The following is a 13,444-nucleotide window of genomic DNA, read 5'->3' on the forward strand; positions in this document are numbered from 1 at the left end:
AAAAGTAGGGATAGCCGTAAAATATTCGCGAATTATGTACCCATAGCCTTAAGTACTGGAACAAGTAGGTTCCCCACCAATTTCTGCCATATAATATTAAGAAGATTTATAAGAAGTCTTCGAAGGCACGCCTACACATTAAAAAACGATTTTAACATGTACATGCCACACCAAAAGAATTTAAATATCTAGTAGCAACAATCACAAAGTGACAACAAAATAGAGCGAGAAGTTGAAATGCGAATAATGGAAAGAAACAAATCTTTCTTTGCAATGCAACATCTAATGAAGTCAAAACTTCTTTCATGAGGTGTAAAAATCCAGAAATATAAGACTGTAATACGACCAGCTGTAGCATAAGGAAGAGAAACATGGATGCTAACAAAAGAGAAATAAATAAATTGGTGGTGTGGGAACGTAAAATGCTTCGAATTATATAATATGGCCCTTGCAGAGACAGCTCTAGTCAGATATAAAGGTCAATACTCAGATGGGCAGGGCAATGACAATCGCCTTATAAGCAATGTGTTCTGGGAAAGGCCAGATGGATGAAGGTCTGTAGGATGGCCTAGAAAATGATGGAAAGATGCAGTCAAAGATGATCTAGAGAAAATGGGAATTAGTGGCACAGAACCGACAAACATGGAAGGCAATAGTAAACGCAGCAAAGACTCACAGAGAGTTGTAACTGCATTGAGGATGACATGCCACTATCCTTGTGAAACACTCGCCTTCAGTACTCATACGAGTTACTAGCATAGTGTAACTAAGCCTTTATATTTCAAGCACTTCAACCTATAAAAATAAATTATGAATGAATGGAATATACACCAATAAATAGGGTCAGAGTAGCTCAGGCTATAAGATGTCTGACTTCCATTCAGGTAGGTCAGGGTCCGAAACCCAATGCCGGTGAGAACAGCTACGGTGAGAACAGCTAGACATTTTTAAAAATGTCTTTAGGCCCCAGGTTGACTCATCCTGAATAAAATGAGTACCTTGGGTAAAACCAGGGGTAATAATAAGCGGTTGAAGCATAGCACTCTCCCTGTTACCTTCCTTGTATACCGTATGCCCTAGATATAGCAGACTACCCTGCTATAATACAAAGCTGGGTTAGCGGTATAAAATAAGAGATTATTATTTATAATTATTATGATACTTACTTTACCATGTTTTGTCCATATAGGCACTTTATCTTTAATATGATGGCCCTGTATGGTTAAATTACTTGGATCTTGTAAAGTAAAGCATGTCAAACTGTCCTTACTTCCTATAAACTCTGAAATACTTCCGTCATAATATTCAAACGTTTCTTGAAAACAATGTATGCTTACTAATGGTATCTGTAAAATTTGTGGTTCAGTACTCACTAATTTAAATACTTCATGAGTAACATGGGGAATATGTCCTCCTTGTGTGTGTAAAAGCACCATAGGAGTTTCTATCTCTACTTCTGGTATATTTTCAATATTTTTTAATACCCCTATACGAGGATAACGTTTCCCCACTGTTCGAATACAAAATTTCATTATTTTTAAAATATTTACTAAGACTACAACACACTTAATTTTAAATATTTTTGAACTTCTTGCAGGTGAAGTTAGCGCAATGAAGTAAGATGTCAATGTCAGATGTCAGGTAAGTGATGTCAATCTCATAGAGGTATATATCATAGAGTTACATATTAGCATAGAGAGAGTGTCATTCAGAGCGAAGTGACGACACCATCTTTTTTATTTGGATTAGTGCTGTTTCACTCTTACGCATAGTAAAGCTGCTACAGTTGTCCTCCTCTTCCGTGCCTATCTTCACACTGAATGTCATCATAGATTTTCGATACAATGTGTTAGAAAGAGATGCAACAAACCAGTCCATGAGATCTTGTCGTCAGGAAGCGCGGAAGATAGGCTCCCTCTATGTTAATATATACCTCTATGGTATATATTAACATAGAGGGAGCCTACCTTCCGCGCTTCCTGACGACAAGATCTCATGGACTGGTCAGTGTGCGTCTTGGACTGGTTTGCTGCATCTCTTTCTAACACATTGTATCGAAAATCTATGATGACATTCAGTGTGAATATAGGCACGGAAGAGGAGGACAACTATAGCAGCTTTACTATGCGTAAGAGTGAAACAGCACTAATCCAAATAAAAAAGATGGTGTCGTCACTTCGCTCTGAATGACACTCTCTCTATGCTAATATATAACTCTATGGTCAATCTTCGATGTGAAGGCACCGAACAACGTGAAGGTAAGTAGCACAAACCATACATACTCATAGACGTTTCACGACCATGTTAATCTTTCGGATCGAATTAACGCCATCTCTTGATTGGAATGGGAACTAAATTGACAAATTTTAGTTACGTGGGAATTTCTAATTATAAATTTTGCGGGATTTTTGATGAAATTTCGCAGCAAATTAAAACAACAGGAAGACAATTCAATGTTTTATTCAATATTTTACTGAAAACTTCAAATATTCCAATTTGTTTTCAAAATGCTAAACAATACTGTCACGTGTCACGTGAAAGCACTGATGTGTAATATTGAGTTGAATGAAAATTTTTGAAAGAATCTTGTAGGATGATTGTTTAGATAAATATTACCTTATAATCTTTTACAAACTTCCAAAAATATATAGTCCCGAAATGTTGATGACACACTTGTCTATTGAAATAAACTGTTTCAGGATATATTTTATTGTTTTTTTTAAATGTGGAGAAACACAACACGGGATGATCAATGTAAACTAAAAATTCTACTCATAAAAACGGAGAGGAGGTTAATACAATTGATTAAAATTGTGATTAAATCTAGTTAAAACCGCAACACCACTATAATAAAATAATTAAGCCACAAACTGTAAAATAAAAAGTAAATAACAAATTAATTTAATTGTCAACTGTCAGTTGTTAAATATGACAAGCAAATTGACTGACAGCGACATCTCTGGATTGGAATGGTAACTAATTTGCTGTCTTGACCTTGACAATTTACGTGAAACGTCTATGAGTATGTATGGTTTGTGGTAAGTAGCGTTTTGGGTTTTAAGCATAGAGGTATATATTGACATAGAGAGAGTGTCATTCGGAGCGAAGTGACGACACCATCTTTTTTCTTTGGATTAGTGCTACTTCACTCTTACACATAGTAAAGCTGCGACAGTATGATAAACGTCATTTTTAAGTTAGGAGAAGTATGAAGTTAGCTGATGTCTTTCGTGTTATTTTTATTTTATTTTAGTCACTGTTTACATTTATTTGTAATTTGTAGATGTTTTTAGACAAATATTCTGTTTGGTTTTGTTTTTGATTGTTAATTGTGCAGCGAAATTGTGATAGTAAATTAAATATAAAGTTGTTTATCGCCTACAGAACTGAATTATCCCATAGTAATTATCAGTTTGTGTCAATTTGTTTAAAAAAGAAAAAACACCTTTCCTTGTGTTTGACCGACTTGTAGCAAGGGCTTTCTTGTGAATCCTGTAAATTGCGGGAATAGGACAGACAGGGATAAAATCCTCACTTTTTACTGTTCCCAAGGCTATACATTTCCCACATGCAATACATTTAAATGAATTTTATCCAAACAAAGGCAGGAACATTGGATAAAAGCAATAAGGAGAACAGACCTCAAATTAAAATATGAGAGTATACAGTAAACATTTTATAAGTGGTAAGTTTAAAGTAATTCAACTAAGTAATAAGTTTTTGAAATGTCTACAATAATAATATACATGTACTTACCAATTCGGTTCTAGTTTAGAACAAGGGTTATGTAAAGAAAATCATGCTTGATCATGTAAGATATAGTGTATTACAATATGGTTAAATGCAAAGCTTAATAATGCCTTAATGCATATAGCCTGCCTAAACTGTCCTTAAATCTTCTTTAGACTTTACAAATCTAACAATATCTGCGCTCTGCATTAGTTGATTCAGCTTGTGGTTCATTTTAATTCTCCATGAACCATCTCTACAATGTGTTGGTCCAAATATGTTCCTTAGTATTTTACGCTCAAATATTTTTAGTCGATTTTCATTAGTGGTTGAGATGGTCCACATTTCACATCCATATGTGACCACTGGTGTAATTACTGTTTTGTAGATTCTAAGCTTATACTCACGATTCAGTAACAGTAACTTACTTTTCATTAAGTCTTTGTATGCATAAAAACACTTCTTATTACCGATAAGAATCCGTTGTTATATTTCTTGACAGGTGTTGTTGTCATTTTTTATTATTGAGTCTAGGTAGGGAAAAGTGGAGGCATATTCGTAGGTATGGTTGTCTACCTTCAGATTCTCATGTGGATTCGACTTTGTGCACTCCATATAGGTATTTTTTTTACTTTCATTAATATATAGACCAAACATAGCAACTTCCTGTTTCAGCTCTATAGCTTTTTCGCTTAATACATTTTTGTTGTGGCTTATTATGGCAATTGTCCTTAAATAATGTTAAAATACTCATGTGATATTTTGTCATATTTGTATGATTTTTTTATGGTATACAATTTAGAGTTTTTATTTATGTATTTGTTGTTTTTAGGAATAAACACCAGCTATTTTAAATGTAGGAAAAGGAGAAACTGCTGGAACCTAACTTTACACAAATGTTTTTGACTATTGAAGATTTGGATAAACAACAGAAGTTACTTTGGGCTATAGCTATGTGCAGATTTATTTCATTGTGGATTACTATGTTTATTCTTTTTAACTATACTTCCTACGTTGTTTGTGAGATTAATATTATTATTTAATTGATTATATTAATATTTTGTAATAATAATCAATGCTTTGGTTTAACAAATAGACAACTTAAAATAGAAAAATGCTTTATTGTCATGGAAAATTGTACAATTTATACACAAAACTTACAAAGAGTCATAAAAAACAATAATAAACTAAAACAATAACAAAAAAATGTTAGGATATAAAGAGACTAACACTCATAATCGTATTGAAGGTTTTTATATCCTCTTTAAATCCTAACATTTACACAATGTGCTCATACCAGCAACAAGTTTTTATACTTGTGTATTATGAGTCCTATTTGAGAGTACCAGTGGTAATGCAATAGGTCTATAATTGCAGGCATTAGATTTTTCACCACCCTTATGAAGAGGAATAATGATGGCTGTCTTTAGGCAGCTCTAGAAATTTACCTTTCTTAAGGGGCTATCCTAGTGTAAAAGTATGAAATTCATATACTTTTTTGGGAATTTCTAAAATAAAAAATACTGTACCAATTATTTTGAAAATTTGCATGAACATTTGTTATAAAAAGAAGTACATGTGAAACAATTTTCATAAAAAAATATTGAAAATTAAACGATTTATTCGCCATCTACTGGCACAGTGAAAATAAAAACATAGCTCCACTGCTGCAGTGATTGGGACTAAAAGAGATCCTGAAACATAAAATATCAAAGTTATTATTGAAATATAGGTTATTTTCTATACCATCAAATAGGGATTTTTTAATCGGATAAAAAATGTCAATTTGGCGGTTTTTGAAACTGAAAATGTTCTAGCTAATTTAAAAAAAATTTCAACACTGTCATTTTTCCAAAAATCCTAATTGATGGTATAGGACATAGGAAATAACTTATATTTCAATAATCACTTTGCAATTTTATAATTCAGGATCTCTATTAGTCCCAATCACTGCAGCAGTGGAGCCATGTTTTTTATTTTCACTGTGCCAGTAGATAGGGCATAAATCGTTAAATTTTCATTATTTTTTTTTATGAAAATTGTTTTACTTGTACTTCTTTTTATAATAAATGGTCATGCAAATTTTCAAAACAATTGGTACAGTACTTTTTATTTTAGATATTCCCAAAAAAAGTATGTGAATTTCGTTCTTTTACACTAGGATAGCCCCTTAAAAGAGTCGTTAGTGGGATGAGGACTCCCAACACATTTTCTGGGAGATTTTTATGACAATTTTTATGGATAGTCCATCAGTACTACAGGAAGATTTGCTTTTGATACTATTGATTGTTTGGATCAGTTCAGATTAATCAACTAGTCTTATAAATAATGAATTTGAGACCTTTCTTGAATTAGGGAGATAGGAAATCGGATCTTAACAAAATTGATCTCTTGTGACAAAATAGTTGATGTTATAATTTTACTCACATTAATAAAGTATTCATGGTCTGGAAGGGAAAATGTTTGAGCTGTGTGAGTTTGATTTCGAAGATTGTTTATTATGGACCAAATTTCTTTTGCAACACTTTTAAAGCTTCTCAGATGATTTTGATAGTATAATTTTTTAGCTGATTCTTTAAGTTTTAAATAGGTTGCCCTGTACTTAGTGATATATTCAGTAACAGAGACGTTGGTAGTAAATTTCTTGATGTACAGGGTTATTCACTATATTTTGACCCCCCCCCCCCCCCCCATATATATTTTTGACATACAGTAGAACCCCGCAAATCCAAACTAACGGAAAGTGAAATTTTTTTTTTAAATTTAAGACAAAAACTTAAATACATGTTTATTATATAGAGTATAACCAGAAAATTGAACAATATTGGATTAGTAGGACTTTGACATTTAAAATTTCTTAAAAATAAATACGTAGGTACTTTATATGTAATGATTATAAAGGTTGTGTGTGTGTGTGTGTGTGTGTGTGTGTGTGTGTGTTTGTGTGTGTGTTTGTGTTTGTGTGTGTGTGTGTGTGTGTGTGTGTGTGTGTGTGTGTGTGTGTGTGTGTGTGTGTGTGTGTGTGTGTGTGTGTGTGTGTGTGTTTGTGTGTGTGTGTGTGTGTGTGTTTGTGTTTGTGTTTGTGTTTGTGTTTGTGTGTGTGTGTGTGTGTGTGTGTGTGTGTGTGTGTGTGTGTGTGTGTGTGTGTGGGAGCGCGCGCGCCAAAGAGATGGCATTAGACAAAGAGTCTTTTTGCCACAGAATTTTGTTATAGATATGTTTAAATTTTTATCTTAGAATCATTTATAAACTTGATTAAGATATTAAATATAGATTTGTCAGAATAAGATAAAACATTGCTGATGCTAATTGGAAGGCTAATGTTAAGGTTAATTAAACCTAAATATAAGTTTTGAGTCTGATCCCTATGATTAAGACAATCAAAGAATACATGTTCAGATCCCCGATGGACTCATGGTTACAGGAACAGAAGGGAGTTTCATAGATTCCAATCCTATGTAGATGCTCTGGAAAAAGTCCATGGGTAAGTTTTAGCCGGGTTATTAATGAGGAATGTACTTTGTTATAATTGTAGTTAAAATGAGGTATACATTTGGGTAATAATGGGTGAATAGAAAAGTAATGATTTCTTGATGTCTGCTGAACATCTCTTATAAAGGTTAAACATAAATTTACTTCGGTTTTCTCATAGTCAGGTTACACGTTTTGCAGGAGAGCTTTGAATTACTAGTTAGGCTGACTTTCAGATAATCCGAACTTTTCAGAATCCGAACAGGCTGTCCCCCCAATTGGTTCGGATTTTCGGGGTTCTACTGTATACAACATACTAGTGATGTCATCCATCTGGGCGTGATGACGTAATCGACTATTTTTTTAAATGAGAATAGCGATCGTGTGCTAGCTCATTCTTCTTTTTGTGTCAATTAATTTAATTTAAAAAAATTCTTTGGACACTCTGTATAATTAATCATGTTAATGTTTATATTACTGAATATGGAATTGAATAACCTTTTAAATGAGCTAGCACTCGACCCCTATTCCCATTTAAAAAAATAGTAGATTACATCATCACATCCAAATGGATGACGTCACTAGTACGATATACAGGGTGTTTGGTAAAGAATGGGCGATAGCTTAACCTTAGATTCCTGGGGTTAAAATAGTTTGATTTAAGCTAACTTACCTTAGTACGAAAGTTGATAATAACCGAGATACAGGGTGTCAAAGTTAAACTTTTATTTTATTTATTCTTGAATATTTCCTAACAGGCATGGGATAATAACACTAAATTTGGTAAGCGGGGGTTTTTTGGGACGAGAAAGCTAAATTCGCCACCAAAAATGATATATTTTCCAAACGGAGCTATATACATCTTTCAGCACTCATTTAATACGTTCAATTTTTTGAATCAAAATTTTTATTATGTTAATATTTTTATTTAAAAAAGTATACTACATTCATCTCGCTAAATTTAACTGTGTTTGAGATAAACGCATTTTAAGTCTGTGATACATCATTTTTTTCAAAAACGAAAATCATAAACGTCAGATGGTAGTTGATTTAAAAAACGCGTATCATCAAATACCAATTCATGAATTTGACAAACCATTTACAGCTTTTGAGGAAAGTGGATGCCTTTACCAATTTTGTTGTATTCCTCTTGGGGTGACCAATGGAGTATCATATTTTCAGAGAGCCATTGATTCTATCAATAAAAAAGAAAATCTACAAGGGGTTTACGCTTATTTAGATGACGTAACAGTTAGTGGTGAGGATCAAGATAGCTATGATTTGAATTTACAGAAGTTTTTAAATGCCGTTAAAAAATATGGGTTAACTTTAAATCAAAATAAATGTCACTACAATCAAAAGTTATAAATATGTTGGGATATACAATATTGCACTTCTATGGACAGTAATTAATGAAAAATAAATTCTCATTGTTGAAACAGATACATGAATGAATTTGCTATTGCTATCATGCTGAGTCAATCTGGAAGACCCGTTACTTTTTTCTCACGTATCCTCACAGATTCTGAACAAAAAAAATTTATGAATTTTCAAGATTTCCATGCTAAGATACTTCCAGTCAGACAGGGGGACTAGCTCTACTTATCAAGAATTTATTAATTACCTACACTCTAAAGGAATATCTTCAAGTAGAACAACACCATATAATTCTGAAGAAAATGGTTAAGTTAAAAGATACAATGGAGTTATATGGAAAGCAGTGAATCTAGCATTGAAAACCAGTAATTTAGACATCACTAAATGGAAAAATGTTCTATATACCTAGGGTTACCATAATTTATTAAGGCCAAATCCGGACAGGGGTAGTCCAAGGAAAAAAACATATCCTTGCCCTTGCCTTTTGACACCCCCAAAGTTAGTGCTGGTATTATCACCACAAACGCAAATTACTTTTGAATCAATAAAGTACTTTTTAATACATTTTAAAACATGTTCTACTAAAAGATAGATGTTTCACCCGGAAGTTCATCAAAAAATAAAAGTTTCACGTTGACACCTTCATTTTGCTTAAAATAACGAACACATACCGGAGTCAGTTTGATTTCGTTTCTGTTTGAACTATAACCGTAATAAAATTTGCATCTTTGAGTTTTTCGAGTAATTTGTTAAATATGTTTTTTTTAATATTTTTTTTAGTAAAGAAAAAAATCCGGACATTTCTCATATCCGGACATGTCTTTCAAATCCGGACGTATGGTAACCCTATATATACCAGATGCTCTGCACTCTATATGAAGTTTACTGTCTACAGCAACCAATTGTACACATCATGAACATGTGTTTACTTATCAATGAAGATCAACTAGCAGAAATTCTATTTCTTCATGAAAGATTCAGACACAGTATTACTAAGAAAATTTGTATGAATGAGTAAGTTTGATCCTTTAGTTGAAGAGGATTATCTTTTAGAAGCCAATGCAGATTATGCCTTAATACAGTATCTAAACGGAAAGAAAAGTACAGTTGCAACGAAGTACTCAGCTCCTAGAAGTGACCTAAAATTATTGAATCACAATAGTGATTAAGATGAAAGTCCAAATAATACACTAAAGAATTCCACTACCAAATCAATATCAGATGAGACAGAAAATTTACCTGTTTAAGAACCGAATCAAGTCCCTGATGATAATCATGAACCAATATTAGAAAATTCTGATTTTCAATCTAGCCGTAAATAAGCTAGAACTAAAAATAAACTAAGATATTTCCAATTTCCAGCATTTTGTTCAAAAATAGAAATAGGGCTGGATTAAATTATTTGCATTTGGGTTATGTTGTCTTGTCACTTGTCATAATAAATAAAGAAGAAGGTAATTCTCCTTATTTCACTTGCCGTCCCGTACCCCCACTTAGTTTCATGTTATGTTTCTCGATACATTGTGCTAGAAAGAGATACCGCAAACCAGTCCAAGAGATCTTGTCGTCAGTGGTGGCGGAGTGAAGGCTCACTCTATGTTAATATATACCTCTATGGTTTTAAGGATTAAGGCGATTTTACGATTTTATCATATTAACATAGAGGGAGCCTACCTTCCATGCTTCCTGACGACAAGATCACAGCCAGGGATGCCAGGTCTGGGGAAAATTGATAAACTTTGGGGACTGGGGAAAAACTTTTTTAAAATGACTAATATCTGGGGAAATCAAACTGGCTAAAATATATTATTACCTAAATTTAGTAAAAAAATAGTTATTTTAGAAAGTCCAGTAATTATGTGAATATTAAATCTTTTACAACGACAAGATCGTAGTGACTGATTCCACATACAGGCCACACTCAATACAGTTTGGTGAATGGACCGTGATGTGTGACGTCAAAACGTCAAAAAGGTTTCCAAATATTGATATAAAAATACCAAACAAAGCAACTGTCAATGGATTATACACGTGATTTTTGTAATCATTTTTAATTTTATTTTGTTTTAACAATCATCTGCACATTTTTTCTAAAGACACAATGTTTGTTAGTCATATCAATCATATTGCTTTTAATTTTATAAATGTCTTTACACAAAATCAAGGATTTACACACTACATAGTACTTACTGTGTTTCTTCAGGTTTTTAACCAGTCCTATTTGGAAATGTGGTGAGAAATATACTATGAGCATTGATTACAGTCACGGGTACCCAACACATTATCATTTTGTAAAAATTAAACATCCTACAAGCAATATATTCCAATTATAAAAACCAAAACAAAAACAATGTGTGAATTTCTGCTTTGTTTGGAAACCATTCAGAATAGCCAACATTGATTTGACGTCACGACTATCACGGTCCATTGTGACTACCGCGAACAATGATATTCCCTGGGGTTCCCTAAACAAAACCGTTCTTGAACGGTTACGAGTATGCGCAGTAACGAAAAATGTGTAACTGCGCATAAATTTTCGTTATTGCGCATGCGCGTAACGATTCAAGAACGGTTTTGTATCGAGTTGGAACAAACCTTATAAATCTAGGGAATTCTGTTGAAAATCTGGCAACTTTTAAAACACAATTTGGGGAAATAAATTTTTTGGACCTGGCAACGCTGATCACAGCATAATAAACGAAACCAGCAAGGACACTCCCTGATGCCGCCTTTGAAGTTGAAAAGTACAGGGTCGCCATTTTTCGCGTAGTACATCTCAGTGGTGATGTGATGTGTTGGTTCATCAGTGTTGCCGATTTCATTAAAGCCCTGTTTCATAATCAACTTAAAGTGAACATTAACTAAAGTTCACTTTAACGTTGACATTTACCCATATGAATTGCATTGACAAGGGTACCAACTTAAAACTTAAAGTCCACTTTAACTGATTATGAAACCGGACGTTAATGAAATTATATTAAGCCACTGCTAAAATGGTCAGATTTTGCCAAAAATTATGTTAAAATTTTTTATCTCGGTAGATTAAGGGTAATAAAAATGCATTAAGAAAAAAGTTATTTTATTCAACTTGTTAATTCAAAAATACTTGTAACAAAATTATATGTAATATATTATACTATAATAAAACTACATCTAGAACGCTTTCAAATAATATTTCCTCATTTACATTAACATTTTTTGTCTGTTTGAAAGGAGTAACTCACTTTTGCTAACACTAATTTAATATTTGCTTGCTCACCGGTCGCATTTAAACGTCGACAGACAACGATATCTGAGAAAATGTGATTTTTTTTTATTTCTGCATTGCTGCAGTATCAGTTATTGCACTAACTTTATTACCCGTAAGAGATTCTTTTTGAATAATTTTTGGAATTTATGCAAAAGATTACGTATAAAATTATGTTAAAAAATATGAATGTCATAAAAGTTAAGTAAACCTGATAATTATGTACAAATCGGCAACACTGTCGATTCTCTACACTGTCTGGTACTACGCACAAAGTGGCCGACGATCTGCGCAGTAATAATGCGCGAACTTTTCCCGCCTACTAGTGTGTCACTGCTGTTGCGTTTTCTATGCTGTGACAAGATCTCATGGACTGGTTTGCTGCATCTCTTTCTAACACATTGTATCGAAAATCTATGATGACATACAGTGTGAATATAGGCACGGAAGAGGAGGACAACTGTAGCAGCTTTACTATGCGTAAGAGTGAAACAGCACTAATCCAAATAAAAAAGATGGTGTCGTCACTTCGCTCTGAATGACACTCTCTCTATGCTAGCTAAATACTGTGGATTTTATATGCGTGGATGTTGTGGCACAGAATATTTGTTCCCTATTCTGTGGTTGTGGCCTTAGTCGCGCCAGTTTCAATTTATGTTTACACAATAGAAGAATATTCTTTTCAATTCTTACTCCGCGTGTAATATCAACCAAGGAAAAGAACTCGTATCGAGATAGCTGTCTTTATTTGAGCAGGCCGTCGTATTAGATGTGGCAACACTGACGAGGTGTTAAATAGAGGGCCTAAATATATTTTGAAAAAATGTGAACTTTGTAAATGTTGTAGTCAATAACCGAATTCGGCCATTGACCGAAATTTTTACCCACAACGCGTTGTGAATTTTGTTTATTTCTCACATCGCGTTTCGGGCACTACTAAGACCTACAATGCGAAACTATGAAGACTGTCGAGCACACAAGACGATTTTTCACGTTATGGGTAAATAAATACCCACAAAGCGAAACTTCTAATTTCATTTAAAAAATGTAACTAAAAATAAGGTTAAAACATGTAAATGGTGCTATGATGTAAAAAAATACAAATATCCACATACCGAAACTTCTAATTTTATTTAAAATAACCTATGCTTTGCTTAACAAAATCAGATTGAAACTAGCCTACTTACTAGCAACGATTTCAGATGACGTTTAGTGTGTCGGCACATGATACTATAAATAACAAGATAATATATTGCACATCCGGAAGTCGTGACGTAACTGGAGACCGGCAAGTTCGTAATGGTTCGTAATCATTCGTAATGTCCGATTACTTTGAATTGTTCGCGGTTGTATTTTATATTTTATCTTTGACAGTTATTTTGACTGGAATCTCGACACTAAATTCTTTTCGAATACATTGAAGTTTAATGTTATTTTACTAATTGAATAATTTCATCACATAATGCATACAAATCCCATTTAACTTTAACAAGAATTCAAATTCAACTTCCGGTCTCCAGTTACTTAATCAATGCGGGAACTCGGAAGTATTTGAGCTACGGGAAAATACTATCTCTTTATTTATAGTATCATGGGTCGGCAGAAAATAAAAGGATTGTG

At 33.2% G+C, this 13,444-nt stretch overlaps 1 protein-coding gene and 2 long non-coding RNA genes across 3 annotated transcripts in view; 1 reads left to right on the forward strand and 2 right to left on the reverse strand.

Moving 5' to 3' along the window:
• The window catches only part of LOC126884462 (queuine tRNA-ribosyltransferase accessory subunit 2), a 36,652-nt gene extending 35,027 nt beyond the window's left edge, over window positions 1-1,625 (reverse strand). The window contains exon 1 of the mRNA XM_050650401.1: window positions 1,167-1,625. Coding sequence (XP_050506358.1) covers window positions 1,167-1,532 — 366 coding nt within the window. The 5' untranslated portion in view covers window positions 1,533-1,625. The remainder of the gene's footprint in view (window positions 1-1,166) is intronic.
• A 1,440-nt stretch (window positions 1,626-3,065) lies between these two features.
• On the forward strand, window positions 3,066-4,844 carry LOC126884463 (uncharacterized). The gene is made up of 2 exons (XR_007698049.1): window positions 3,066-3,685; window positions 4,562-4,844. It is a non-coding gene; the product is annotated as an uncharacterized LOC126884463 (long non-coding RNA).
• LOC126884464 (uncharacterized) lies at window positions 4,831-10,191 on the reverse strand. Its single transcript, XR_007698051.1, has 2 exons — window positions 9,817-10,191; window positions 4,831-8,395 (listed from the first exon to the last, which is right to left on the reverse strand). It is a non-coding gene; the product is annotated as an uncharacterized LOC126884464 (long non-coding RNA).
• Window positions 10,192-13,444: the final 3,253 nt, after the last annotated feature.

Source organism: Diabrotica virgifera, chromosome 5 (genome assembly GCF_917563875.1).
Source record: "Diabrotica virgifera virgifera chromosome 5, PGI_DIABVI_V3a".
NCBI classification, from domain to species: Eukaryota; Metazoa; Arthropoda; class Insecta; order Coleoptera; family Chrysomelidae; genus Diabrotica; species Diabrotica virgifera.